The sequence below is a fragment of the Ictidomys tridecemlineatus genome, chromosome 6 (assembly GCF_052094955.1).
Source record: "Ictidomys tridecemlineatus isolate mIctTri1 chromosome 6, mIctTri1.hap1, whole genome shotgun sequence".
NCBI lineage: Eukaryota > Metazoa > Chordata > Mammalia > Rodentia > Sciuridae > Ictidomys > Ictidomys tridecemlineatus.
In genome coordinates, this window is record NC_135482.1 from 57,401,818 (window position 1) to 57,426,688 (window position 24,871).

At 46.6% G+C, this 24,871-nt stretch overlaps 4 protein-coding genes across 10 annotated transcripts; 2 read left to right on the forward strand and 2 right to left on the reverse strand.

The window, feature by feature from the left end:
* The first annotated feature begins 649 nt into the window (after nt 1-649).
* Mmp19 (matrix metallopeptidase 19) lies at nt 650-6,623 on the forward strand. Of its 2 annotated transcripts, none has more exons than XM_013363043.4 (9): nt 650-905; nt 1,204-1,289; nt 2,556-2,686; nt 2,922-3,137; nt 3,611-3,856; nt 4,292-4,411; nt 5,367-5,531; nt 5,687-5,814; nt 5,976-6,623. In XM_013363043.4, exons 1-9 carry the CDS (start codon nt 819-821, stop codon nt 6,414-6,416), a joined length of 1,620 nt encoding a protein of 539 aa, XP_013218497.2. In that variant the 5' UTR covers nt 650-818; the 3' UTR covers nt 6,417-6,623. The 2 variants fall into 2 exon arrangements, with proteins under 2 accessions (XP_013218497.2, XP_040136442.2); XM_040280508.2 differs by having other exon boundaries at nt 654-723.
* Nucleotides 6,624-8,106: 1,483 nt separating this feature from the next.
* Nucleotides 8,107-13,098, reverse strand: LOC101976087 (transmembrane protein 198). Of its 3 annotated transcripts, none has more exons than XM_005335600.5 (5): nt 12,574-13,098; nt 11,310-11,568; nt 10,159-10,740; nt 9,575-9,735; nt 8,107-9,448 (listed from the first exon to the last, which is right to left on the reverse strand). In XM_005335600.5, exons 2-5 carry the CDS (start codon nt 11,503-11,505, stop codon nt 9,311-9,313), a joined length of 1,077 nt encoding a protein of 358 aa, XP_005335657.1. In that variant the 5' UTR covers nt 11,506-11,568; nt 12,574-13,098; the 3' UTR covers nt 8,107-9,310. The 3 variants fall into 3 exon arrangements, with proteins under 3 accessions (XP_005335657.1, XP_021589146.1, XP_077909483.1); XM_021733471.3 differs by having other exon boundaries at nt 9,575-9,738; XM_078053357.1 differs by lacking the exon at nt 12,574-13,098 and having other exon boundaries at nt 9,575-9,738; nt 11,310-12,567.
* A 40-nt stretch (nt 13,099-13,138) lies between these two features.
* Dnajc14 (DnaJ heat shock protein family (Hsp40) member C14) lies at nt 13,139-21,779 on the forward strand. Of its 3 annotated transcripts, none has more exons than XM_040280504.2 (8): nt 13,139-13,275; nt 13,968-14,115; nt 14,599-16,043; nt 19,507-19,613; nt 19,815-19,934; nt 20,266-20,426; nt 20,517-20,619; nt 20,801-21,779. In XM_040280504.2, the coding sequence occupies exons 3-8, from the start codon at nt 14,655-14,657 to the stop codon at nt 21,009-21,011; spliced, it is 2,091 nt and encodes a 696-aa protein (XP_040136438.2). In that variant the 5' UTR covers nt 13,139-13,275; nt 13,968-14,115; nt 14,599-14,654; the 3' UTR covers nt 21,012-21,779. The 3 variants fall into 3 exon arrangements, with proteins under 3 accessions (XP_040136438.2, XP_040136440.2, XP_005335656.2); XM_040280506.2 differs by lacking the exon at nt 13,139-13,275 and having other exon boundaries at nt 13,338-14,115; nt 14,599-14,982; nt 15,115-16,043; XM_005335599.5 differs by lacking the exon at nt 13,139-13,275 and having other exon boundaries at nt 13,338-14,115.
* A 215-nt stretch (nt 21,780-21,994) lies between these two features.
* Nucleotides 21,995-24,705, reverse strand: Ormdl2 (ORMDL sphingolipid biosynthesis regulator 2). Of its 2 annotated transcripts, none has more exons than XM_005335598.5 (4): nt 24,563-24,705; nt 23,383-23,557; nt 23,075-23,226; nt 21,995-22,483 (listed from the first exon to the last, which is right to left on the reverse strand). In XM_005335598.5, exons 2-4 carry the CDS (start codon nt 23,554-23,556, stop codon nt 22,348-22,350), a joined length of 462 nt encoding a protein of 153 aa, XP_005335655.3. In that variant the 5' UTR covers nt 23,557; nt 24,563-24,705; the 3' UTR covers nt 21,995-22,347. The 2 variants fall into 2 exon arrangements, with proteins under 2 accessions (XP_005335655.3, XP_005335654.1); XM_005335597.5 differs by having other exon boundaries at nt 23,383-23,638; nt 24,563-24,658.
* Between the last annotated feature and the right edge of the window lie 166 nt (nt 24,706-24,871).

Below are 24,871 nucleotides of genomic sequence, written 5' to 3' on the forward strand. Positions count from 1 at the left end.
CTTTTTATAAAGCAGACATACATGGGTTCAAGAGCGATTACATTCCCAACTTGTTCTTGGGTAAAAAGAAACTGAGACTTCAACCTTGATTCCTTCACCTGAAACCCAAACTATCTCAGTTGTTCCCTACCTTTTTGTTTCTGTTTATTTATTTTTCTTATCCAAAAGCTGGAAGACCTACTGGGTGTAACAGTGCATGCTTGTAATCGCAGCGGCTAAGGAGGCTGAGGCAGGTGGATCACAAGTTCAAAACCAGTCTCAGCAAAAAGCAAGGTGCTAAGCAACTCAGTGAGACCCTGTCTTGAAATAAAATACAAAATAGGGCTGGGGATGTGGCTCAGAGGTCCAGTGCCCCCTAAGTTCAACCCCTCCTTCCCAGAAAAAAGAGCTGGAAGACTGAAAGGTTGAAGCCAAGGGATTGCTGACCAGGGTCCCTGGAGCACAGGAATGTCTCACTTGAGGTGACAGTCTGATTTTATTCCTAGTCTCTCCTGAAATTTTGCTCTCATCCTGCCAGGAGGCCCTCCCCAGGGCAGTATGAAAAGTCTCCAAGAGGAAGGGGGTGTTAGGGGCTGTTTTGGGCTTCTGCTTTCTGGAAGGGCAGGGGTTAATGGTGAATTGCAACATATCTCTGGGCTGAGTCACCTCCCACTGCCATCCCCCATTCCCCTCAGTTGAAGTTTTATAAAGAGGACCGGGGCTGGCAAGTGAAGAGAACTGAAGGTAAGAACCCCTTGTTTAGCCCTGCTCTTCCAGGCTTCTAGAAATCTCAGGTCAGAGGGCACCGACAGCCTCTGGAGCTTTTGTCTGGTGGCACCATGAACTGGCAGCAGCTGTGGCTGGGCTTCCTATTCCCCATGACAGTCTCAGGGCGGGCCCTGGGACCTACAGAGGAGGCAGCTATGGTGAGTCCCTTGGGAAAGAGGGACATAGGCCAGTGGTTACCACTCCGTAGTCCCATCCAGGCCTCTTTCTGCCCTTCAGCCTGTCTGTCTTTTCCTTCGTTCCTCTGTTCCATGATCTACCCTGCCTATCACTCGCTGTTCCTTTTTCTCATTCCTTCTGAACCCCTTTTCTAAGGCACCTTTCCTTTAGGCCTTCTGTATATTTCTCCCCTTGTCCTGATGGGCCCGTTAGGTCACTTGGAAGATTTATCCTGAGTCTAACCTTCTTTTTACCCTGCTTACCTCCACCCCACCATAGGATTACCTGTTACAGTATGGGTACTTACAGAAGCCTCTAGAAGGACCTCATCACTTCAGGCCAGAAGATATTACTGAGGCTCTGAGGTGAGTTCAAGGCACATGATTTCTAAATTGAGATTGCAAGTTCTTCTTCCTCTTCTCATTCTTTCCCTCTTTCCAGGCCCACCTCTGCCTGATACAAAGCCATGATAAGGATCTAGCAGATGGGTGCTAGCATTGATAGACCAGTAGAGCATGGGATGAGGTGTGAGTTCAAGGCACATGATTTCTAAGTTGAGATTGCAAGTTCTTCTTCCTCTTCTCATTCTTTCCCTCTTTCCAGGCCCACCTCTGCCTGATACAAATCCATGATAAGGATCTAGCAGATGGGTGCTAGCATTGATAGACCAGTAGAGCATGGGATGAGGTGTGAATTCAAGATGAGTACACTTATTGGATCTTCCTAGGCCCAGAGTGCTCCTTTGGAAACTTCAGCCAACATCACATTCAAAATACTAATATTTAGGTACAGCCCACATGAAGTATAATTTACATGTAAAACTATGAATTGAGTTGTTGATATGACTGGGCTGCCTTTGAGGACTTTTAATTCAGCATTTATTTCTATTTTGTTATTTTCTTTTATATTTTGCTAATGAATTATTTTTCTTTGTGTTTAGGTCCCTTGAAAAGCCTGTAGATCCTATGATAGTTCATAGGTAGATGAAATTGTCCCAAAGCAGGATGGGCTGGGCGGCAGGTCCAGCAAGGCTGAAAAGGACCGGACCTGGTGCAGAATCTGGAGAGCAGGGGTAGAAAATTTTCTAGAGCAGTGGGGCTGGTCACTTCCCCTACAGCAGGAGAAGTTAGAAAAGTACAGGAGTTGGGGAGGGAAGAATAGAAGTTCATTGGATTAGATAGATGAATGAAGGAAAGGGAGGAGAATGGGAATAGGAAAGACAGAAGAGTGAATCAAACATAACTTTCCTATGTTTATATATGAATACATGACCAGTGTAACTCCACATCATGTACAACCATAAGAATGGGAAGTTATACTCCATGTATGTATAATATGTCAAAATATATTCTACTGACATGTATATCTAAAAAGAACAAATAAAATAATTAAAAAAAAGAAATTACAGGAGAAAGGAAGGCTATCTTTCTCAAAAAATATATTAAAAATGGACATATGAAATTATAGGGTTGTCATTTTACAGAAGAGAAAGTCCCAGTTATGAGAATTGGAAGCTAGAATGACCCCATTTGCTTTGGAGATTCTGTGCCATTCTTGATCACCACATTGGGCATTCCTAGTCATTCCAGATTCGCCTGCCTTGGGGGACCCATTTTTCTCCCTCTTTCTAGAGCTTTTCAGGAAGCAACTGAGCTGCCAATTTCAGGTCAGCTGGATGATGCCACAAGGGCTCGAATGAGGCAGCCTCGTTGTGGTCTGGAAGATCCCTTCAACCAGAAGACCCTAAAATACCTGCTGCTGGGTGAGGGATGAACCTGGGAAAGGGAGGGAGAGGAGAAAATGGTGTGGCTCTGGTACATGGATGGCATTGGGTCAGCCTGAATGTATTATCACCTGGTAATTACCTTGCTATCTTATGCTAGAGGGATCGTGAGTGTCCATTACACAGGGGTGCTCCCTGAACTTGGCAGAAGGATCGTGTTTCTAATTTAGTGAAAGATCTGCGTTTCCAATCTGTTTTCTGGTCTGTTAAACAGGCCGCTGGAGAAAGAAGCACCTGACCTTCCGCATCTTGAACCTGCCCTCCACCCTCCCACCCCACACAGCCCGGGCATCTTTGCTTCAAGCCTTCAAGTATTGGAGCAATGTGGTCCCCTTGACCTTCCGGGAAGTGAAGGCTGGCTGGGCTGACATCCGCCTCTCCTTCCATGGCCGCCAGAGCACATACTGCTCCAATACCTTTGATGGGCCTGGTAGGCACCAGTTCTCAGCTCTCATCTCACAGAACTCTGAGATTACCTGTGTCTCCTTGAGTCAGTGCCTCTAGAACCTTAATGTTCAGGATGCCCCTTATGCCTGCCTGTACCTTATGTTCTCTGATCCCCTTCTAACATTCCCCAGGGTACAATTGGTCACCTACCTGGGATCTTACCAAGGCTTTTCTTTGAAGGTTATACCTCCTTCCCTGTCTTAATTTCCCCTATCAAGGCACACCTGAGAGAGAAATGGGTCAGAGAGAGAGAGAGTGGCTGGAGAGGAAAAGGGACTGTGATGGACATCCCTGAGAGATTTGGATAATGACAGGAATCTGAAAGAAGTGTTCAAGAGAAAGTAACTAAAACTGGAGGAATTTTAAGGGAATGGAGTGATTAGAATTTATGCAGGCAGGGATGCTGCTGTGTTCTGGGCTCTGACTTCCTTCCTGTCCTCCTTTGCCTTTATCCAGGAAAGGTCCTGGCCCATGCTGATATTCCAGAGCTGGGCAGTGTACACTTTGATGAAGATGAACTCTGGAGTGAGGGGACCTACTGGGGCGTGAACCTGCGTATCATTGCAGCCCATGAACTGGGCCATGCCCTGGGACTTGGGCATTCCCGATACACCCAAGCACTCATGGCCCCTGTCTATGCTGGCTACCGGCCCTACTTCAAGCTGCATCCTGATGATGTGGCAGGGATCCAGGCTCTCTATGGTCAGTCTCTCTTCCTAGTGAGCATGAGGGTCAGTTGGATTAGCATCTCTCTAGATTTGAAGAGACAGGTCTGGCTTCTATGGAGGGAAATGGCTTGATTTCTTTCTCTTCCTACAGCCCAGTTTTTCAGACTTCTTCATTTTCAGGAATAGTTTCTCTCTGACTCTTGCATGTCTAACCTTCCTCCCAGGTCTCTCTCCTCTCACACCTGTTCTTAGAGACAGAGAATACATATTCTAGTAAATGTCCATCACCATTTCTGGTGCCTCTCAAAACTAAAATGTCTCTTGCAAGGATATTGCACATCACCAAGGAAAAGTCCCTAGTATTCTTTCTCCCCCTCTCTGTGGGGCCACTGAGCAGAACTTACAATGGACAGGTGGAGAGGTCAGGTGCTGTATGTCTCTCCCAAGCAAATATTATTTTACTTTGTAGGTAAGAAGAGGCCAAGAGATGAGGAAGAAGATATGGAGGTGCCCACTGTACCCCCAGTGCCCACAGAACCTGGTCCCATGCCAAACCCCTGCAGTGGTGAACTGGATGCCATGATGATGGGTGAGACCCTTCCCCTCAAGATGTAGGCAGACAGTGGAGGCAGCTCACTGATCTTGAGGCATAGATAGATGGTAATGACATGAGACTACAGCATGAGCAATGGAGGTTAGACCCCAGGCAGGTATTGGTGACCAAGGAAGAAGATATGCATATAAAAAGGGAGGGTTCAGAGCCAAGTTAAAAGGGGACCAAGCAGGTATTTATTGAGGTTGGCATACTCTAAGGGCCATTAGAACACTTCTGGAAATGCAGCAAGATAGAATTAACTAGAATGTCTATTAAAGAGGGCTTTATACCTGGTTGAAGACAATTAGGAGCCCACTTTGGGGTAGGGCATGAGACTCCCAAGAAGAATGGCTATCTGCAGAGCTTTTGTTTTTGTTGATTGGACCAGAGATAAAATACTCTAAACAATAAAGGAGAGGCTGAGCACTGGGTCCTCTTTCTCTGTCTTTAATTTTTTTTTTTTTTTTAAAGAGTTTTTTTTTTTTTTTTTTTAAAGAGAGAGTGAGAGAGAGAGAGGGACACAGAGAGAGAATTTTAACATTTATTTATTTTTTCTTAGTTCTCGGCGGACACAACATCTTTGTTGGTATGTGGTGCTGCTGAGGATCGAACCCGGGCTGCACGCATGCCAGGCGAGCGCGCTACCGCTTGAGCCACATCCCCAGCCCTGTCTTTAATTTTTTTACTTGAATTAAAGTTGAATGGATTTTTGAAGAATTTACCTGTGGGCAGTAGGGCAGATTAGCAGTCTACCTGAGACACCTACAAGTCTTTGTCTTTTTTTTTTTTTAATCTTTATTTTATTTTATTTTTGTATGTGGTGCTGAGGATCGAACCCAGGGCCTCACACATGCTAGGCGAGGACTCTACCACTGAACCACAACCCCAGTCCAAGTCTTTGTCTTTTTGACGGTGTCTTTTGCCTTGCTGATGACACTTTTGTTCTCAGGGCCCCGTGGGAAGACTTATGCTTTCAGGGGGAACTATGTGTGGACTGTGACAGATTCAGGACGGGGGCCCATGTTCCAAGTGTCTGCCCTTTGGGAGGGACTCCCAGGGAACCTGGATGCTGCTGTCTACTCTCCTCGAACACAATGGATTCACTTCTTTAAGGGTAAGGGGGCTAGTTGCAGTGTCTTACTTGACGACTAATTATAAGGAAGCCATAAAGGGAGGGGGAGTTGAGAATTTCTGAAAGGGTGGAATAGAGGGACCAAAAGCTATCACCTGACGACAGAAGTAACTTGTTCTTTCCTTATATACTCTCAGGAGACAAGGTGTGGCGCTACATTAATTTTAAGATGTCTCCTGGCTTCCCCAAGAAACTGAATAGAGTAGAACCTAACCTGGATGCAGCTTTCTATTGGCCTTTCAACCAAAAGATTTTCCTCTTTAAGGTATAAAGTTCGAAGCAAGAGCAATCCTTTCTTAGCAGGTGTGGGCTTATACTTAAAAGACTTGATCTTAAGGGAGACCTGCTGCTGTTGCGGTGGGTGGAGGATAAACCTCTGGTGCTCTCTCCTCATCCTTCTCTTCTCCCTGTCTACTTGACACCCAGGGCTCCGGGTACTGGCAGTGGGACGAGCTGGTCCGAAATGACTTCAGCCGCTACCCCAAACCAATCAAGGAATTGTTTTCTGGAGTGCCAGACCAGCCCTCGGCAGCTATGAGTTGGCGAGATGGTCAAGTCTATTTCTTCAAGGGGAAAAAATACTGGCGTCTCAACCAGCAGCTTCTGGTAGAGAAAGGCTATCCCAGAAATACTGCCCACAACTGGATGCATTGTCATCCCCAGACTCTAGGCACTACCCGCTCAACTGGGGACAACACTTCTTCAGCCACAGGCATAACCTTGAATACCACTTCCTCCACTATGGAGACCACCTTGAACCTTGACCACTCACCCACAGACACAATCTTGGATATTATGACCTCAGCTATAAACTCCACCACCCTTTCACTTCCTGCTAATGTCCCCTTCCAGAGGCCTAAGATCTAATCAAGTCTGCTCACTGGAACTACACAGGCCTCAGAGGGGTCCTGGGGGTCCTGAAGGATGAGTGGCGTTGGTGCAAGGGATGGAGTCCTTTCTTTGACACAATCTCCAGAGAGAGAACTTTCAGCTGCTTTCTGTCTCCTTTTATTTTATTTTTTTCTCATCATTTTGGATACAGAATCATTAATAAAATGCGTCATCAATTTACAATCTCCAGATTTGACATTCTCTTATTTAACAGATGCCAAACTATGTAACCAGACTCTATGTCTCCTAACCTGTCATTAACCTTTACGTTTAAAGCACACCTGTACTTGAGATCCCATCTAAAAGTCCCCTTAATAACAATCTTATATTCTAAAAGCATCTAAAAATGCCTACATTTGTTCTCATAAAACTGGTTGAGCTGCTTTCTCAGAGTTTCCTAAAGGGCAGGCTTTGCATGTCAATCCCCCTGCCGCTAACATTAACTATGCTTATCTTAAATCCGTATGTAAAGTAAAGGAGGGTCTATTAGAAAGAAGATATATTTTTACTATCCTTTTCTCCCCTGGATGAATACCATATCCTATCCTTAATTAAGTAGGCTATATATGGTGGGCTTTGTGCAATAGGCATGATAACTATCTACTTAGGCTTGAGAGACTGAAAATATGAACTTGGATTCTTGGTTGATATAATCAATCATGGTGCCTAGAGTTCCTATAACATTTCCCAGAATGACTGTTGATATTTTTCTGTTTTGTTCTCAATGTCCTGAGAGATAGTAAAACAGCCTTTAAGTCATGAACCATCTGTTATATTCTTGGCCATCTAGAATTTAAAATATACTCATGCCTTCTGTAAGGCTGAGTATAAAAAAGTCCCAATTACATAAAAAAGAGTTTGGTTTCCCACAAGTGCAGCCTTGCCAAATACTTGCCCTCCTCACTTTGACCTTGTCAAGACAGTGGGAGGTGGAACACCTTCACCATACAGATACTACAGAAGGAGCATGAACCATGGACCTCAGGTCCCTAAAAGTTTCATCTGCTTCTTTGCTCTTTCTTCTCTGCTCTTCTGGGAACTTTCCCCTTAACTCTGATTCAGCCCCAGCTCCATCCATTTTATCTTTCTCTTAGATAGCAGTTCCAGCTGTGTTATGAGGAAGACAATGGTGGAAGGAGGCCTCAGTAAGTTCTTTTCCTGACAGGTGGCAACAGCTGGGGAAGCTGGATACCTGGGTCCTATTCTCCTTAGATAAAGTACAAGAAAACAGCATAGTCAGTAAAATGAACAAGGACTTTGGAATTCTTGAGAATCACATTAATTTGTTTGTGACTTTGGGCAGCTAATTAACCTCATTGAATCTTGGATTCCCAATCCTGTAGGGTTGTTGTGTTAAATGACAATATTCCATATAGAGTGCTTGGCACCAGTGTCTTGCACATTTCTGTTTAATAAAGGCTAACTATACTGGGTGTAGTGACACATGCCTGTAATCCTAGCTACTTGGAAGGCTGAGGCAGGAGGATCAGGATGGGTAGTTCTTCCTCTAGCTATCTGGGTGTGTAGCACCTACAGTGATCTATCCATCAAGGGTACCTCTGGTCAGATATTTAGGGAACAGAAAAATTTTTAATATGGCTATCTCTTTATTTTGGGGGTACAGAGTAAGAAAAGAGCAGCAACAGTAAAGGCCAGTTACCATAGGTTTAGTTTTCAATGCCATTTTATTTACATGTTCCCATGTTCTTTCTCCCTCCCATCATAGCCTTGCTGCCTAGGGGAGGGCTGTGTCTTCATGCTATCTAGGAAAACAGGGATTTGAGAGACTGAAAACATGACATGAACTTGGGAAGGAGAGTGAGAGTAGGGAGAGTTAGAAAGGGTTAGTGGCTGGTACAAAATTCTGGTTAAAGAGAAGAAAATGAGTATCATCCACAGTGAGAGGCGGGGAAGGCACTTGTCTCCCATGCAGCCCTGAAGACCAGGCTCTTTTGGGCAAAAGGGCAGGACTCTCGTATGAGGACAATGCTCTCTTCTTGGAGCAAGAAGCCAGCTTTTGGAGAGTCTGGTGCTGAGGCAGTTGCTGTGGTCTTCCTAGGTTGAGAAAAAGGGGGATGGTGCTCCCCACTGAGGTAGGAGAAGGGGGCTCAATCTATGGGAGCCAGGGGGCAAACCCTACTAGAAACCCAACTACCCCTTAAGGAGGAGCTCTTTTGTGTCATGCTCTCCATTAAAAAGCTATCACATGCCTTAGGAGGCTCCCTGATTTTCTACAGGTCCTACAAAAACAAAGCCCCTTATTTTAACATTGTGGGGTACACTGAATCAGTATTTAAAAGGTTATTTGGGTGATGGCTCTCCTTAGTTTGGAGGGAATTGGGGAGTCAGTATTTCTAGGGACCACAGTACCTGTATTATTGGTCAGAGGTTGTTGGGGACCGCAAATCAAGATGGCGCCTGGCAGTTTGCTAGGAGGAGTGGTTTGTGAGGCATTAAGATGATGGGGATTCCTTATTGGCTGACTGCTGTATCTAGATGATGCTAATTGAGTCAAGCTGTGTGTAATCAGTTAGGTATATATACCTCTGCTGGTTTTCAATAAAGCGGCTCCCGCTACCTTGAGTTCCTGCTCAGTTCCCGCTGAGTTTCCCCACAATAAAGCAGTTCCCGCTTCAACCTTCAAGTTGCTTGTCACCTCCCGGTTATTTGGCCCAGCCGGACTGTGGCAAGAGGTAGGTACTCTACTTCCATTCGTCTCCCCTCCCCATGAGATTCCTCTGTGTCTGTCCCTGAAATACATCCCTACAAGTCTGGTCTGGAGCACAAATCCCATCCCAAGTCCAAGAGGTGGGGAAGTTTGTGTGTAGGTTCTATGGGCCCATACTAGGGGCAGGGGCATCAGCAGAGGGTTAGGTTTGGATGGGAGCAGAGGGTGTGGTGAGGGGTAGAGTGGAACCACAGTCAGAATCCAGGTTCAGGATGGTGTAGGGGGCTGACATCTGGATGCTTGGTCCCAGTTGGCGCTCTTGAAGACTCTGGAGATAACTCTGAAGGGGTAGAGGGCAGAGAGGGCAAGAGGAGGAACCTGGATCAGAACACTACTCCCACCCTGACCACCTCCATATGCCCTCTGCCACAGTGGCCCCCCAGGCTGTCCCATTCTTCCCACTCACTGGAGCCAGACTGTCAGCAGGGCTCCGGGTATTGGCAGGCAGCTGGCGCCGATAGCTGCCCTCACATGGTCCTACCCCAGATGGAGTTCGGTGCCACTTGGCCTCTTGCTGATGATGGATCCGAAGAAGTTGGAGACGCCTTCGCTGGTGGCTCAAGACCACTGCTTGGGAGGGAGTAATAAGGACTCTAATCCTTTTTAGGCCCTGAATCCCACCCCCAAATAGAGTCACTCTACAGAAGCCCATTTCTTCTTAGGGTTCTCTCAAGGCTCAGCTTCCCTTCAGTTGTTGGGATTCTCCTATTTTTCCCTCCTGGACTTCCCTGGGATCCTCTCCTTTCCTCTCATACCTGTCCCAAATAACTCTTTGTTGCATCCCCTGCCAATTTTGCTTCTGATTTTTACCCTGAGCTTCTTTGGCTACTTGTACCCTAACTTTCCTTTATGCTCTGCCCCATTTACTTTGGATATCCTCCCCGATCCTTGTCCCTCAAGTGTTTTTCTCCCCTTCCCCTTCTCAAGTCTGAGAACTGGGGACATGAGTAAGCACAGGCTGGCTGTTTGTATACCGCAATACTAACTCACCGTTGGCGTGGCCTCCATGTTCCTCAGCCATGAGCTTCCACTGGGCCAGGGCCCCAAGAGCCCCCAAAGCTGGCCAGGTCCCCAGTAAGACCCAGCTATACCAGCAGAGAGGAGACAAGGCTGGAAGTGCCTGCAGGCGTTGGCCCAACCGACTGCCCAGTGACAGCCCCTCCAGGAAGTAGTCAGCACAGGCCACCAGCACTGCAGCACCCAGCAAGGATGTGCCCAGAACTGTGAATGGACGTGGCCACCGAAGCGTGAGCAGGGCTCCCAATAATGCCAGCCCCACCAGCCCCCCGGCTGGCACCCAGGCTGATGGGGGCTGGTAGATGGGCTCAGTGCTCAGCAGAGCCCCAGCACCCAGGGTCAGACCTAATAGGAGACCAGTCAGGAAGAGCCCAACACTGCGAACTAGCATGGTGACCAGGCCGCAGAGGAGTCCGATGCCCAGTGCGATGCCTGCGCTCACCTCCAGGCTTAGCTGTGTCTCCAGCACCTGTTCCTTGTGGCACAGCAGGAAGATGACCAGAGCTCCAGACAGCAGGCCCGAGAGAAACATCACTGCCTTAAAACAGCGGTAGCCTGGGAATGGAGGCAGGAAGTACTGAGAAGCAGAAAGGAGGTTCTACAGGGATGCCTGTGGTGAATTGTAAGAGGAATGATTAACCAGAGGAGGAAGACAGGAGCACCAAGGGGACCTCAAAGAAAGGGGGGGAAGGAATAAATTTGGGGAGGAGAAGCATTCAGGAACTGTGAGGAGACAGTGGTGGGGGGGATCAGGAGATACGATAGATGTGTTGAGGAAAGAATAGGAAGGTCTAGTCTTTCCAGGGATGGCATATAAAAAGAAATTGCCCACAGGCTGGTTCAGGTTTCTGGTAAAGTCTGAAGCATGGAAGGTAATTTGGGAATGGAATTTTGAGGTAGGAAGCAAGAGGAGAGAAAATGATAGACACCAGAGATCAGAGCTGAATGACATGGGCAAGGAGGAAGGATAACAAGCTGGCAAGGGCAGCATGAGCCTCTTTGAAGGTAGGTGTTCCTTGATAGAGGAGGTGAGGTGGCCCAGAAGCAAAGAATAAAATTTGCATCATCCTTGAGGGTAATAGTCTTGGGCAGCTGTCCCCCACCGACCTTGGCCCTGCCCTCACCGAAGCAGCAGTAGATGATTCCAAAGCAGCAGCAAAGGGCACACACCAGGGCAGGTGCTAATTCAGGATTGTCCTGGGGTTTCAAGACACATCTTGGGTCTGGAGGCTCTGGGAGTTGTTGATTAAAGGGCCTGGGGTCAGATGTCACAGTTAAGGGCAGCAAGGCTTTCTCCATGATTGAAGAGAACGTGGTCATAGAATGGAAGGTTGGTGTTGGCTCCTCTCATCTATCCATGCATGTCTTAAAGGGTTGGGAAACCTACAAGGGGACAGGGGTAGGAACTCAGGCACCCATGTATCTTGAGGACTCTGTACCTCTTTTTTTCTGTTGAAAAATTGCCAATCAGAAGAAAGAATGGCCTTCTTGGGGTAACTGAAGAAATCTACAGGATTGTGTTGAGAGGAGCAGGATGTTTGTTTCCTACCCTCTGGAAAAAGGACACTAAATAAAACTTAAATGAAAATTTTATAATGAGCTTTTGCCCTGCCCCGCACTCCCTGCCCAGTTTTTCAGGGTCAGTGTAGGAGAATTAGGAAGCCCTGAGTCTGTTGAAAGCCCTAATGGGACTGGGGGCTAAAGCAGCTAAAAAGAAAACTTGCCTCTGCAGCTGGGACTCAATACTACCACACTGGATTGGGAAGGGTGGGGTTAACGGCGGGGGATGGGGGGGGTGGAAAGGAGGAGGAAGAGGAGAGAATGAGTCATGGTAGGGTATCTGGACAGCTGCTCCAATCCTAGGGAAGAAAGAGGGAAAAAATAATCTCCCCAAACAAAAGATACCAAAAGAGTTTGGGATAAGGAATTAAGCAGAGACAGTCACCCTCAGTTTGTCAGGGTTTTAAAGCCTTGGCTTCATGCTGAGGTGGAGTTGTTGGGGGGAAGGGTGTGTGCAGCCACAGTTAAAATCCCATGGCCCTATATAGAATAAGCAGGCACCTTGCCCACAGACATCTCACATCCTGGTAGCCCCTTGCTCCTCCCTAAGAACACTGAAGACATTTTTCACACCCTTCCCTTTCCCCAGGGATGTCAGGGCTGCCAATGGCATTTGAATACAGATCCTGAAGGGAGATCACCAAGGAGGAGTTGTCATTTGGGGTATCTTGGGATGGCATGGATGCAGGCACTTTCCTTCAGCTGTCTTTTGGACATCAAGGTCCTAACAGGCTGAGAGTTGGCTTGGGAAATTCCTTTTCCTCAATCCGTTTATAAGTCTGGGACCCTAAACAAGAAGAGGTTGGGGAGGGAAGGTTAGCTACTCACCACCCTGTCAGGGCTCAGGAAAGGAGCGGGGTGGAAATGCTTTCCTATACCCCCAGCAGCATCCTAGCCCGGAGGTTCAGAAGTTGGGATGGGTGTCAGGCGTAGGCACCCCCAGGGCCACTGTTCTTTGCTTCCTAAACTCTTGCAAGTCGTAGCCCAAACCCTGTGAGCTAAACGCAACTAGCTGGGGGGTGGTGGTGGTGGAGGAAGGGGACCGGGTGTGTGTTTGAGGGGGGAGTGACATCACGTGGCGGGCCCCTCCAATCCTTTCCCCTGCGTGTGGGAGGATCCAGTTGCCAACTATTCTAATCCAGGATCAAGACTCCCAAAGATAGCAGGAAAGGGTCTTGGAGATCATAGCAAGAAGTAGGGGCAAAGTATGAATACTTAGGAGAAGATTTCACAACTTGAAGCTCTCAAAGTCCCAAGTGGGCTCCCAGCACCCCCCTAGCTCTAGCTTGGTTTCTTCCACTTCCCAGAGAATTGGAGTATTGTCTTTTGGAGAACCGGGTAGTCTGGATCGGGGAACCGCGAAGGGGCTTTTACTGATCTGGGGGAGCTGGCGGGGACTCCTGGGGGGGAAAAACTTGCGGAGCAAGACGGGGCACTAACAGAATTGTAAGACTAGACATGTACGCTGAGAGGACTCTGCAGGGTCTGCGTGGGGACCGGGGCGAAGGTAGACGTCTACCGAGAGGATCGGTATGCAAATGAGATGCAAAATAGCACGCAGATTAGTGCAGTTTTCTGCTGCACTTGGTTGTGATTCTGAGTCCTGCAGAGCTACGCTCACAGTCCCCTGGCCTCTCTCTGTGACACGGTGTGGGAACCGCGTCCAGAGGGGGCGGTTCTGGGGCGTGGGAGCTGTAGTTATTAGGGGCAATTCGCCAGCTGGGTCAGGAGCGGAGGAGGCTGAGGGCTGCTGGAAAAGGAGGGGCAGCGCTTCAGAGCCAGGGCTGGGGCTGGCCGGGGCACCCACTCCTTCGCTCCATCTCTACAGGATACAAAGGGGCCTCTGTCTTGGCTACAGCCGTCAAGGAAGATATCAAGACGGTGGCTTCTTATGGCTCCCCGTTTTGTCTGCAAGGGAAACAGACTATGCGCGGCCTGGTAGCTGTTCTCCATCTCCCAATCTGGGCAGAGCCCAGGAATACAGCCAGAGCAATTCTGAGAGTCTGTTCCCAGCCCGCAGGCATTGCTGCAGAACTTGCTTCGTTTGCAGAGGCTCAACCTGCGGGGACAGCCATTGCAGCACGCGGAGGGCCCTTTAAGGGGTGGGGCCAGTGCTCCACCGGGCCGCCTCCAATTCGATTCGGCGCTAGCTAGACTGGCTCGCATCTCTGCCAACCGTTTTTTTCTTTTTCTTCCCGTCTCTTCCCTGGTGACCCCGGAAGTGGAAGTAGGCTCAGGTCGGTGGCCGCGGCGGGGATGGAAGGCGGAAGCAGAGGGTGAACGGGAGGCGGAGCCGGGGGAGCTGCACTCGTAGCTCCCCCTGGCCCCAGGCCCAGCTGCTCAAGGGGGAGGAGTTACCGCCGCTCTTCGGTACGTTACTTTCACCTCTTCTATCCAGCGGGTCGGAGGGTTCCCTGGGGCAACCCTGAGCTCCGCCCCCAGCTTTTCCTTGAGGGCCGCACAGTCCCCACCCTTTTCTGACAGTCTGCGGCGCCCCCTTTTCTTTTTCTTAAGAGTTACCCCCCGGACCACACCCTTTGCCGTCCTTCCCTCTCTTCCTGATTGAAGATTATAGCTTCCTGGGGAATGAAGAAAGACTACGGAGATCGGAGATCGGTGGTGTGTGTGTGTGTGTGTGTGTGTGTGTGTGTGTGTGTGTGTATATGTATGTGTATGTTCAAGCAAGGATGCAGTTAATCTGGTTCTGGCTTATTGTTAGGGCTAATGAATGCCCTAGGAAAACTTGGGATAATGAGGGGGATGCCTACACTGAATATGTCCCTACTTTAAGATTGCTTAACTCTTCTCTTGGTTCCCACCTTGACCATCCCCATCTTGATACCTTTGTTCCAGGCATCTGAACTTATAATGATGGCTGTGACCTAAAACCCTCAGGAAGCCCTGGGGTCATGGCCCAGAAGCCCCCTGGAGAAAGAGGGTTGTGTGGAGCCCACCAAAGTGGTGGTGCCTCCCTCAGGACTTTAGGATCCTCCGCGGACCCTGAAATACTTTCATTCTCAGGACTCAGGGACTCAGCAGGGACTGCTCCTAATGGTACCCGCTGCCTCACAGAGCACTCTGGTCCTAAGTACACACGGCCCCCAAACCCATCCCACTGGTCGGATCCAAGCCATGGCCCCCCAAGGGGTCCAGGACCACCTAGGGAAGGAGAGGACCCTGATCAGAGTGAGGCATCTTCAGAAGAGTCGGGAGTGGACCAGGAACACTCAAGAGAGGGTGGGAACCCTTCTTTTCTTTCCATTCCATCTGCTTGTAACTGCCAGGGAACCTCTGGAATCCCTGAAGGGCCATATTCTGAGGGAGGAGATGGTTCTTCTAGCAACTTTTGTCACCATTGTACCTCTCCAGCCTTGGGGGAAGATGAAGAGTTGGAAGAGGAATATGATGATGAGGAACCTCTTAAATTCCCCACTGATTTTTCACGTGTGTCCAGCGGAAAGAAACCCCCATCTCGGAGACAGCGACATCGCTTTCCAACCAAGGAGGATACTCGGGAGGGTGGACGTAGAGATCCCAGATCTCCTGGTCGACATCGGTTGGGCAGAAAACGAAGTCAGGCAGATAAGCGCAGAGGTCTGGGATTGTGGGGAGCAGAGGAACTATGTCAGCTTGGACAGGCAGGCTTTTGGTGGCTGATTGAACTGCTGGTATTGGTGGGAGAATATGTGGAAACTTGTGGCCATCTCATCTATGCATGCAGGCAGCTAAAAGGCAGTGATCTGGACCTTTTTCGAGTTTGGGTGGGAATCTGGGCAGGGAGGATGGGGGGCTGGGCCCAGATGATGTTCCAGTTTCTCTGCCAAGGATTTTACTATGGGGTAGGATTGTTCACCCGTTTTTTTAGGTTACTGGGTGCTTTGCTGCTCCTGGCACTGGCCCTCTTTTTGGGCTGTCTACAGTTGGGCTGGCGGTTTCTGGTGGGACTGGGTGACCGTTTAGGATGGAGGGATAAGGCCACCTGGCTCTTCTCTTGGCTGGATTCTCCAGCCTTGCAGCATTGCTTGACTGTGCTGAGAGATAGCAGGCCATGGCAGCAGCTGGTAAGAATAGTTCAGTGGGGTTGGCTGGAGTTGCCGTGGGTCAAGCAGAGGACTAATAGGCAGGGGAATACACCTATAGCTAGTGGACGCTACTGCCATCCTGAAGAGGAAGTGGCTCGACTCTTAAGCATGGTTGGGGTTCCTGAGGATGAATTAAACCCTTTCCATGTGCTTGGGGTTGAAACCACAGCATCAGATATTGAACTGAAGAAGGCCTATAGGCAGCTGGCAGTGATGGTGAGTACTCTTCCCTGTATTTCCTATTCCTCTTTGTTTCCATATTTTATTTTCTGTTTCAGTTTTAGGGAGACAATAAAGGAAACTCAGAAAATCAATTGAAGCTGACGAATAAAATTCTTAGGACATTTTTGGTACTGGGGATTGAACCCAGGGGAGCTTTACTACTGAACTACAGCCCCAGCCCTTTGCGTCTTATATATTGAGACAGGGTCTCAGTAAGTTGCCCAGGCTGACCTCAAACTTATGATCCTCTTGCCTAGTCTCCTGAGTAGCTGGGATTATAGGTGTGTGCCCCAGTGGCAGGCTCATAAAGACTTATTCTCTGTACTATGGGATCTACCTTCCTTCCATTTAAAGTATTTTTTGTCATGATTTTTGCCCCTGTCCTCCTTTGGAACTTGTTATAGCAAGCATTGTTGAACTCACTCATCCTGGAATAGCTAGATGAAATCCCTTTAGGGTGGGGAAGAGGCCTACTAGTCACAGAGTACCTTAGATGCTCTCCCCTGAATAAAGGAGGATTTTTAAACATGGGGCAATCCTGCTGTCTCTCCTAGACAGGCAAGTGTGGATCTAGTCTGGGAAGATTCAGGGAGTGCACCTGAATGTTTATTCCAGGACCAGGTAGAAAAAACATAGTATTTCTAGATCAGCAACCCAGAATATGAAAGGGTAGGAAAATGAAACATAAATCACAGAGAAGTATATGCATATATATTTGTACCTGAAAGTATGGTTGCTTTTAGTGATAAAGGAGTGTATAGGTAGGAGTTGTGATATTCCATATGCTTGAAGGAAATGGTTTAATGCTAGCATGCAGTCAAATTGCTATTAGAAGTAGGTATTAAGTTGCTATTTTTTATTTTTTAATTTTTAGAGAGAGGGAGAGAATTTTAATATTTATTTTTTTTGTGGACACAACATCTTTGTATGTGGTGCTGAGGATCGAGCCTGGGCCGCACGCATGCCAGGCTAGCCTGCTATCGCTTGAGCCACATCCCCAGCCCAAGTTGCTATTTTTTAGATACATGATTGTTATTGATATTCTTTACAACTAAAACTGTTATGAATGTAAGTAAAGTGTGTAAATTGCAATGGAGACCTACTTCCATTCTTTATGGAGCTGGACTGGTAAAACATCATAGTATGCAAATTACTTCAAAGACTACATGACACCAAAGAGAAATGGGCAACCAAAGTTTCCCTTAATGATTAATGGTACAACCAGGCCTGTAACTTACCAAAGAACTGGAAAATGCATACCCCTTAGTGGATTAGCCTAAGATATTCTTAGTGTAGAAGCAACTGCTTACCCTCAGATTGTTACTACTAGTAGAGTTCTTTTTCGTACCTTTGTGTTTTAGCAGTTATCTCCTGGAAGATATAATTCTTACAAAAATTCTCATTTTCAACTTCTCTTGGAGTGAAAATATGGTTAAGTTCCCTTTACACACCCAAAGTTCTTGTGTGGGCGTCCTCCACTCTGAAGTTCTCTCTTGTTTTGGGCAAGAGTTTGTTAGCTTTTTTTTATAGAGTTTATCACTGACCTTATTAGGCCCCTGTGTAAACGTGTCTAAAAGGCTGTTATATTAGTTTGAGAAGGTAGGAATTTAATAGCATTCTTTGTTGGGGGAGGGGTGGGCATCAGTGAGGAGACTCACTATATCTCTGTATTTTTGGGAACAGGGATAGTAACAATCAGGAAGCTGTAGAAAGAGAGGTTATTATTTGTCATGGAAGAAATACTGAATTATTATAAGCCTCTGACTTTTTTTTTTTTTTTTGATACCAAGGATTGAACTCGGGGACATTCAACCACAGAGCCACACCACAATCCCTTTTTTTGTATTTTATTTAGAGACAGGGTCTCACTGAGTTGCTTAGGGCCTTGCCAAATTTCTGAGGTTGGCTTTGAACTCGCTTTCCTCCTGCGTCAGTCTCCCTAGCCACTGGGATTATAGGCACACACTAGTCTCTGATATCTTCATATGCTATTTCATTTTGGAGACAAAAAAGCAGATTATAGTAAAAGTTTTGGATATGAAAATATTCTAGTTAGAGAAAGGACAAATGTGAACATGTAACATCTTTGGGACTCTTTACCACTGAGCTACATGCCCAGCTATCCCAACTCTTTTTTAAAAATATTTTTTCAGCTGTTGATAAACCTTTATTTTTTTAAAAAATTTATTCATATGCAGTGCTGTGAATCAAACCCAGGGCCTCACACGTTATGCAAGTGCACTACTACTGAGCCCCAGCCCTACCCCCCTATTTTTTTAAAAAATATTTTTAGTTGTAATAGGGCACAATACCTTTATTTTATTTTTATGTGATGTTGAAGGTTAAACCCAGTGTCTCACATGTGCTAGGCAAGCGCTTTACTAAACACTGAGCCACAACCCCATCCCCAGCCCTTTTTATTTTTTGAGGCAAAGTCTTGCTAAGTTGCTTAGGGCCTCATTAAGTTGCTGAGGCTGGCCTTGAACTGCAGTCTTCCTGTCTCAGCCTCCCAACTTGCTGGGATTACAGGTGTGTGCAACCAAGCCCGGCATCTTTGGAACTCTTTATGGCTGATTATAAAACTGAAGTGCAAGGGCTTAGTATATGTGTGCCAGGTAAAGGGACCAACCATCCCTATTTGCCTATTTGAGGTTGTGGGGTTTCCTGACATGTGGAACTTTCAGTGCTAAATTGGGGTAGTCTCAGGCAAACTGGGATGGTGAGTCTCCCTAGTGCCAGATTCAGTGCAATAACTCCCCCTACCACTAGCCATAGACTTTTTTGTTGTTGTATTGGGGATTGAACACAAGGGTGCTTTACTACAGAGATATATCCCCAGCCCTTTTTATTTTGAGAAAGGTTGTTGCTAGATTACTGAGGCTGGACTCAAAATTGAGGCATCAGCCTCTTGAGTAGCTACAATTATAGGTATATGCCACTATGCCTGGCACATGTATTCTTATTTAATCCTCCTAAGAATTCATGATAGGGGCTGGGATTGTGGCTCAGCGGTAGAATGCTCACCTTGCATGTGTGAGGCCCTGGGTTCGATCTTCAGCACCACATAAAAATAAGTAAATAAAATAAAGGTATTGTGTCCAACTACAACTAAAAAAATTCATGATAGATATATTCAAGGTCATAGAGCTAATAAATGACAGCTGGGATTTGAACCCAGATCCAGGGGCAAAGCCAGCATAATTAATCATATTGAAGGGTTGGGGTTGTAGCTCAGTAGTAGAATGCTTGCCTAGCATGTGTGAGGCACCGGGTTCTATCCTCAGTACCACATAAAATTAAATAAATAATAGTACTATGTTCATCTACAACTTAAGAAAATAAAAGGTATACTGAGTCTTCAAAAGGGTGATGAAAGAGAACTCTGTTATATGGGAATAGACCCAAGATGGGGAGAGGGTTGAAATGGATTTGTGATTAAATCTCTTTGTTTTGGTAGGTTCATCCAGATAAAAATCAACATCCCCGGGCTGAAGAGGCTTTCAAGGTTTTGCGGGCAGCTTGGGACATTGTCAGCAACCCTGAAAGGCGGAAGGAATATGAGATGTAAGTTGGAGATGGGAAATTGTTAGGTGAGATAAAATGAAAATTCCTCAATGGGAGAGGCCCCTGAACTTGTGGATGGAGGCTCTCAGGCAAAGAGAACTGGCTCATCCTCTGATGAGCCAGGTAGCTCAAGGGGTGAATAGATGCCCCTCTTGTTGTCCCTCCCTCAGTATTCTCTGACTTACAAAGGCTTTCTTTTAGGAAACGAATGGCAGAAAATGAGTTGAGCCGGTCTGTGAACGAGTTTCTGTCCAAGCTACAAGATGACCTGAAGGAAGCAATGAATACCATGATGTGTAGCCGATGCCAAGGAAAGCATAGGTATGATATAGGACAGGGATGGGACAGCCACAGCTCAGGAACTTGGTAACAAAGACTTTCTTCTTGAGTATTTTTGATAATTTTAGGATATAGATGGTGAGGTTTGTACCTTAGCCGTACTATCAAGAGGTTGATTCAGATTAGCAGTAAGACAAAAAAAATAGCTAAGATAGAAAATTGAGGGCATAGTGTAAACAGGCATATGTAACAACCTAGTGGAGATAATTTTAAATCTTTTAGCTATGTTTGACAACGATGATGAGATTACTAGCATTGCTGTATGTAGGCTTGGGTAACTATCAAGGAACTATCATTTTGTTTTGCATTTCAGGAGGTTTGAAATGGACCGGGAACCTAAAAGTGCCAGATACTGTGCTGAGTGTAATAGGCTGCACCCTGCTGAGGAAGGAGACTTTTGGGCAGAATCAAGCATGTTGGGCCTCAAGATTACCTACTTTGCACTGATGGATGGAAAGGTCTATGACATCACAGGTATACATCTATCCTCTAGAAATATGGGCTTGCTTCATTGCATATGGTTTAATCTATGATGTTTTGGCTAATTATTTCTTCTGTTTGCAGAGTGGGCTGGATGCCAGCGCGTTGGAATCTCCCCAGATACCCACAGAGTTCCCTATCACATCTCATTTGGTTCTCGGATCCCAGGTACCAGTGGTCGCCAGAGGTAGGTGGTATTCCTCAATTACCTATTCACCATTCCGGTTTTGAATGTGGTTTCAGATGATCTGCTGTTTAGAACACCTAGGTACCTCTCTAGGAAGTTTGGGAACTAACTCAATGTATCTGTACCTTAAGTAAGCATGACTCTTAACATTTCTTGTCATATTGTTTTTTTTCCTCCTCAGAGCCACCCCAGATGCCCCTCCTGCTGACCTTCAGGATTTCTTGAGTCGGATCTTTCAAGTACCCCCAGGCCAGATGTCCAATGGGAACTTCTTTGCAGCTCCTCAGCCTGGCCCTGGGGCCACTGCAGCCTCCAAACCCAACAGCACAGTACCCAAGGGAGAAGCCAAACCGAAGCGGCGGAAGAAAGTCAGGAGGCCCTTCCAACGTTGACGCCCCTTCTCTTTTTTCCTCAAATCATTGTCAGGGAGTCAAAAGGGCTGTGTACAGCACAGGATGGAGTTTGATTTGATTATTTTTAAATATTTTAAAAAGGGAAAATGTTAAGCTTAAATTGTTCACTCAGTACTTGTAGGAAGCCCCTGAACCACTCGCCTTCCTCCCCCAGCACCCAGGAACTGAATCTTGTCTTCTGACAATACCAAAGAAATAGGGGGTGGCTAGAGCAAAGAACCTAAGGCCTGGACCTAGGCTGGACAATGTATCCCTTTGAGGTATGGGAATTGGGTATTTCCCTGGGGCCTGTATGCCTTTGTCTTATCATTTGCTTTTATAGCAGATGATATTACCCCACCCCTGCTTTTAAAACTGAGTCTATCTTATTTCTTGACCCATTTCAGGGGGAGGCCCCCTCCTTTACTCTGATATACTAGTTAAAAGACAGAACAAGAAAGCATGTAGCCCTAATTTTGAAGATGCATAGAGTTCAAAGAGTGTAAACTGAACTTTTCCTCTGACTTTACCTTGTGGGAAAATCATCCCACTTCAGGCTTATTGCTGCAAGGATGGCCAAAATTAATAATTTTTAAGAAGCAGACTCATGCCCTGTGCCCTTGGGTGAGGGAAAAGGATAAGGGGTTCCTAGAAGCCCTCTTGTGATCCAAGGGTTTGTATTTTTTTAAGTTTGTTCATATTTGTATGTACATATCTATTTAAAGCCAGGGGATTATCTTTCTATAAATATATAACTGGCAACCTGTATCTTCCCTTTCTTCTTTGCCTATATAGCTGCAGCCCTTTTTTCTCATTTGAGAATCCTTTCCCTACTTTTATGTGAGTGAAGAGGATCTCCTATTGGACCAAGGGAGAAGGGATAAAAAATTGCTTAGTTTTATATAAAGAGTTAGTATTGCATCTTTCCTCCCCAGCATTATGAAGACATCTCCTTACATCTCTTGCTCATTGAATTGTAGCCATCACTGAAAAAGTTACTTTATTATAAGGAAAAGACAAAGCAGAAGCTAGAAGGTGGTAGGGGGTGGAAGATATGGAAAAATGTAACCACCAACAAGCTGCCCAAACTTGGAAACCTTCCTGTTGATTTGGCTCTTAACCCCATCTGCTTTTCCTGATTCAAAGAATCTTGCACATAGCAGGGCTGGGCCCAGGAGCCCCATTTCCCAATCTCCCCTTTCTGAGAGTTTGGGGAGAGGTTGTATACTTCTCGGACTTTCAAGACACACAAAATAGTATGGAGAAGGGGAAGATGTTACAGCCTTTTGTTCCAGCACCTTCTCCATGCCCGTGGAACTGCTCTTAGCCCCATCCCTCAGTATTTGTTAATGCCAAAGAGACGAACCCCATGGAATTGAGGTAACTTAGGCAGCAGTACACTGAGCAGTGAGGTAGTGTTGATGAGGAAGTGAGCAGCATCATATTTGGTGTAGAAGCTGGCCAGGAGATAGCTGGGAGAAAAAAAAATAGAAGTGAGGTTGGCCTTCCACATCCCTGTTCTTGCTTTTTTCAAGTGACTTATTTTAAATGTCCAGTTTTATTGCATGAAATCTTTGGATATCTGAAAATATTCCAGCTATATCAATAGTATTTACTTTGGGACAAAGGAGTAAACACACAGTAGCTTTAACTAGCAATTACAAGTCAGTCTGTTGTTAATGACAAATGGCAATGATAGTTGAAATTGCTTCAGCCTGTATGACTCTTATTTAAGAGTCCTTTTTGCTTCTACTGCCCAGTTTTTGAAGATTAATATCACTTCTGCCTTAATCTATTTGCTTTTAGAAGTGTAAAATTAGTTGGTGTCTTATATTTCTTCAGTTCTTTCTCTATTCCCCTGTGTCCAAGGAGGCAGTGAGGAATGCTTGATTACTGAATTTTACTTTTAACTGTTCTCTATAGGCTCAGGACTAGTGTATCATAGTATCTTCAAAGGGTCTTAGATGAGTGGTCTGCTTTTTAAAAGCTTCTCTATGAGCCATTCCACCTGGTTTTTGGAGCTGTTTCTAATCCAGCGTCTCCCCTAATCCCCAGAGACTCACAGTATGATAGGAGAGATGCTAAGGAATTTGCGAGAAGAAGTAAACTGGAGCCCATAGTCCATCTGCTCCCAGTGCGTCAGTAGCCGAGCCTTTCCTTGGTCAGGGGTTTCAAAGGGTGTTCCTTTTACTGTGTGTAAGAAGATATACATTGCCTGGGAAGAGGGAAAAGGATGGTATTAGGGATAGAAAGTAGTCCTACCCAAGAATTATGCTGAGACCCCAAAAGGAAGATAAAAGTCCCCAATTTAATTTTGTTTCTGATTGGGAAAGACCTGGGGTTGGTACAAGGGCCATGTTTTAGTGCTCACCAAGTTATGGATGACGTTGGTCAGGGTCCAGACAACAGGAATGCTGAAGAAGGGGATGCTGAGTAGAACCACATGCAGCAGTCCTACCAAGATGATGTAGGCCAGCCAGATGCCCCGACTATTCATGACTCGGGTGTTGGGGTTTACTTCACTGTGTGCCACCCCCACATTCATCCTACCACAGTGAGGGATCAGGTGGGAGTCCAACTCAATTTCCTTTCAACCCCTGTTTGAGTTTGTTTCCGATAGTTATCTCCTAAAGAGCCAAAATTCTCTGAATTCTATTGGGAATCAAAGAACTTCCCTATCATGCAGAAAGGAAAAACTGAAGGCTAGGGGGAAAACTTGAAAGGCCAAGAATAGTCCATCCTTCTTGTAGAGACGTGGTGATTTTTATTCAGATCCTTACACTTCAACAAGGCAGTAAGCCTGGGCTTGGGGTGTCCACTTCTAGGAGCAGGGGAAAATGGGAGTATCTCACTTTTCTTAATAAGGAATGATGAAGAGGCCACATATACCCAAAGTTCCAGAAGAGTCGTGAAATCAATCGGGACCAATACAAGGGATTAGAGTAAAGCTATCTGAGTCCCCACCTTTTTCGCTGGGGCTTGTCCGACCTGTCCTAGGCATGTCAGCGGCTAGTAACCTCATTCCTTCCCTCAAGCGTGGAGGCTACAAGAACTTGCCCAGTTTCTAATTTGGGCCAGAAAGGGACCTGAGCTTAGCGCCTTGAGAGTGGTGCCCCAGTTTTGCTAGGGGCAGTTCTAGTCTGAACGTGGCTACTAAAATCGTGCTAACACTCGGGAGGCTGAGGCAGGAGGACTGCAAATCTCGGTGATTTAGCGAGACCCCTTCTCAAAAAAACAAGGCTGGGGATGTAGCTCAGTGGCACAGTGCCCCCCGGGTTCAATCCCAGTATCATAAATAAATAGTACTAGGTCTAACACAGAGGATAGGTAGTTACGAAGCAGCTCTTGCCCTCCCTAAAATTCCCTGAATCCTAGTACTGAGCACACCCCATACAACTCCTAGCTTCCCTCTTCGCTCGTTGGTGATTTTCTAGGGCTCTCTTCAGCACTCCTTTCTCGGTATTTCACGTGCCGCCTCCCGCCGCCCTTTCCTTCCTCCCTTCATTTTCACTCCGCAACCCTTTCCAGTCTATCCATAGCGGAGCCCATACCTGCCAGCTTCAGGAGCACGTCCGTATAGGGTCACGGCGCTAGCTCCTATACCTGTGGTCTCCAGGAAGTAGCCTCCACACCTGCGGGGTCCGTATTGGTGGAACAGAACCAGCGATGTCACCACCAATTGGTTGGCAGACTGTAATGAAGACGGACAATTGGCCGCCCTTTCTGTCATTAAGAGAATTCAGAACCCGCCTTTTTCTGGGTCCCACCTTTCAGAGAGCTGGGAAAGTTGCTGAGGGGCAAGAGAGCGACGCCAGCCTTTGACTAATGGGAAGAGCCTATAGTACGGGGTTTGAGTAAGA

What these genes read in the sequence shown, in the direction of transcription:
- Ormdl2 (XM_005335598.5), bottom strand. Translation starts at nt 23,556, where the DNA reads ATGAATGTGGGGGTGGCACACAGTGAAGTAAACCCCAACACCCGAGTC. An exon ending in CCAACGTCATCCATAACTTG is followed by an intron (nt 23,227 to 23,382) that starts GTGAGCACTAAA and finishes CCCTCTTCCCAG; the next exon opens with GCAATGTATATCTTCTTACA. An exon ending in AGCATCTCTCCTATCATACT is followed by an intron (nt 22,484 to 23,074) that starts GTGAGTCTCTGG and finishes TTTTTCTCCCAG; the next exon opens with CTATCTCCTGGCCAGCTTCT.
- Mmp19 (XM_013363043.4), top strand. Translation starts at nt 819, where the DNA reads ATGAACTGGCAGCAGCTGTGGCTGGGCTTCCTATTCCCCATGACAGTC. An exon ending in CCTAAAATACCTGCTGCTGG is followed by an intron (nt 2,687 to 2,921) that starts GTGAGGGATGAA and finishes TCTGTTAAACAG; the next exon opens with GCCGCTGGAGAAAGAAGCAC. An exon ending in AGGGATCCAGGCTCTCTATG is followed by an intron (nt 3,857 to 4,291) that starts GTCAGTCTCTCT and finishes TTTACTTTGTAG; the next exon opens with GTAAGAAGAGGCCAAGAGAT.
- Dnajc14 (XM_040280504.2), top strand. Translation starts at nt 14,655, where the DNA reads ATGGCCCAGAAGCCCCCTGGAGAAAGAGGGTTGTGTGGAGCCCACCAA. An exon ending in ATAGGCAGCTGGCAGTGATG is followed by an intron (nt 16,044 to 19,506) that starts GTGAGTACTCTT and finishes TTGTTTTGGTAG; the next exon opens with GTTCATCCAGATAAAAATCA. An exon ending in AAAGGTCTATGACATCACAG is followed by an intron (nt 20,427 to 20,516) that starts GTATACATCTAT and finishes TTCTGTTTGCAG; the next exon opens with AGTGGGCTGGATGCCAGCGC.
- LOC101976087 (XM_021733471.3), bottom strand. Translation starts at nt 11,505, where the DNA reads ATGACCACGTTCTCTTCAATCATGGAGAAAGCCTTGCTGCCCTTAACT. An exon ending in ACATGGAGGCCACGCCAACG is followed by an intron (nt 9,739 to 10,158) that starts GTGAGTTAGTAT and finishes CTCCCTCCCAAG; the next exon opens with CAGTGGTCTTGAGCCACCAG. An exon ending in CTGCTGACAGTCTGGCTCCA is followed by an intron (nt 9,449 to 9,574) that starts GTGAGTGGGAAG and finishes CTACCCCTTCAG; the next exon opens with AGTTATCTCCAGAGTCTTCA.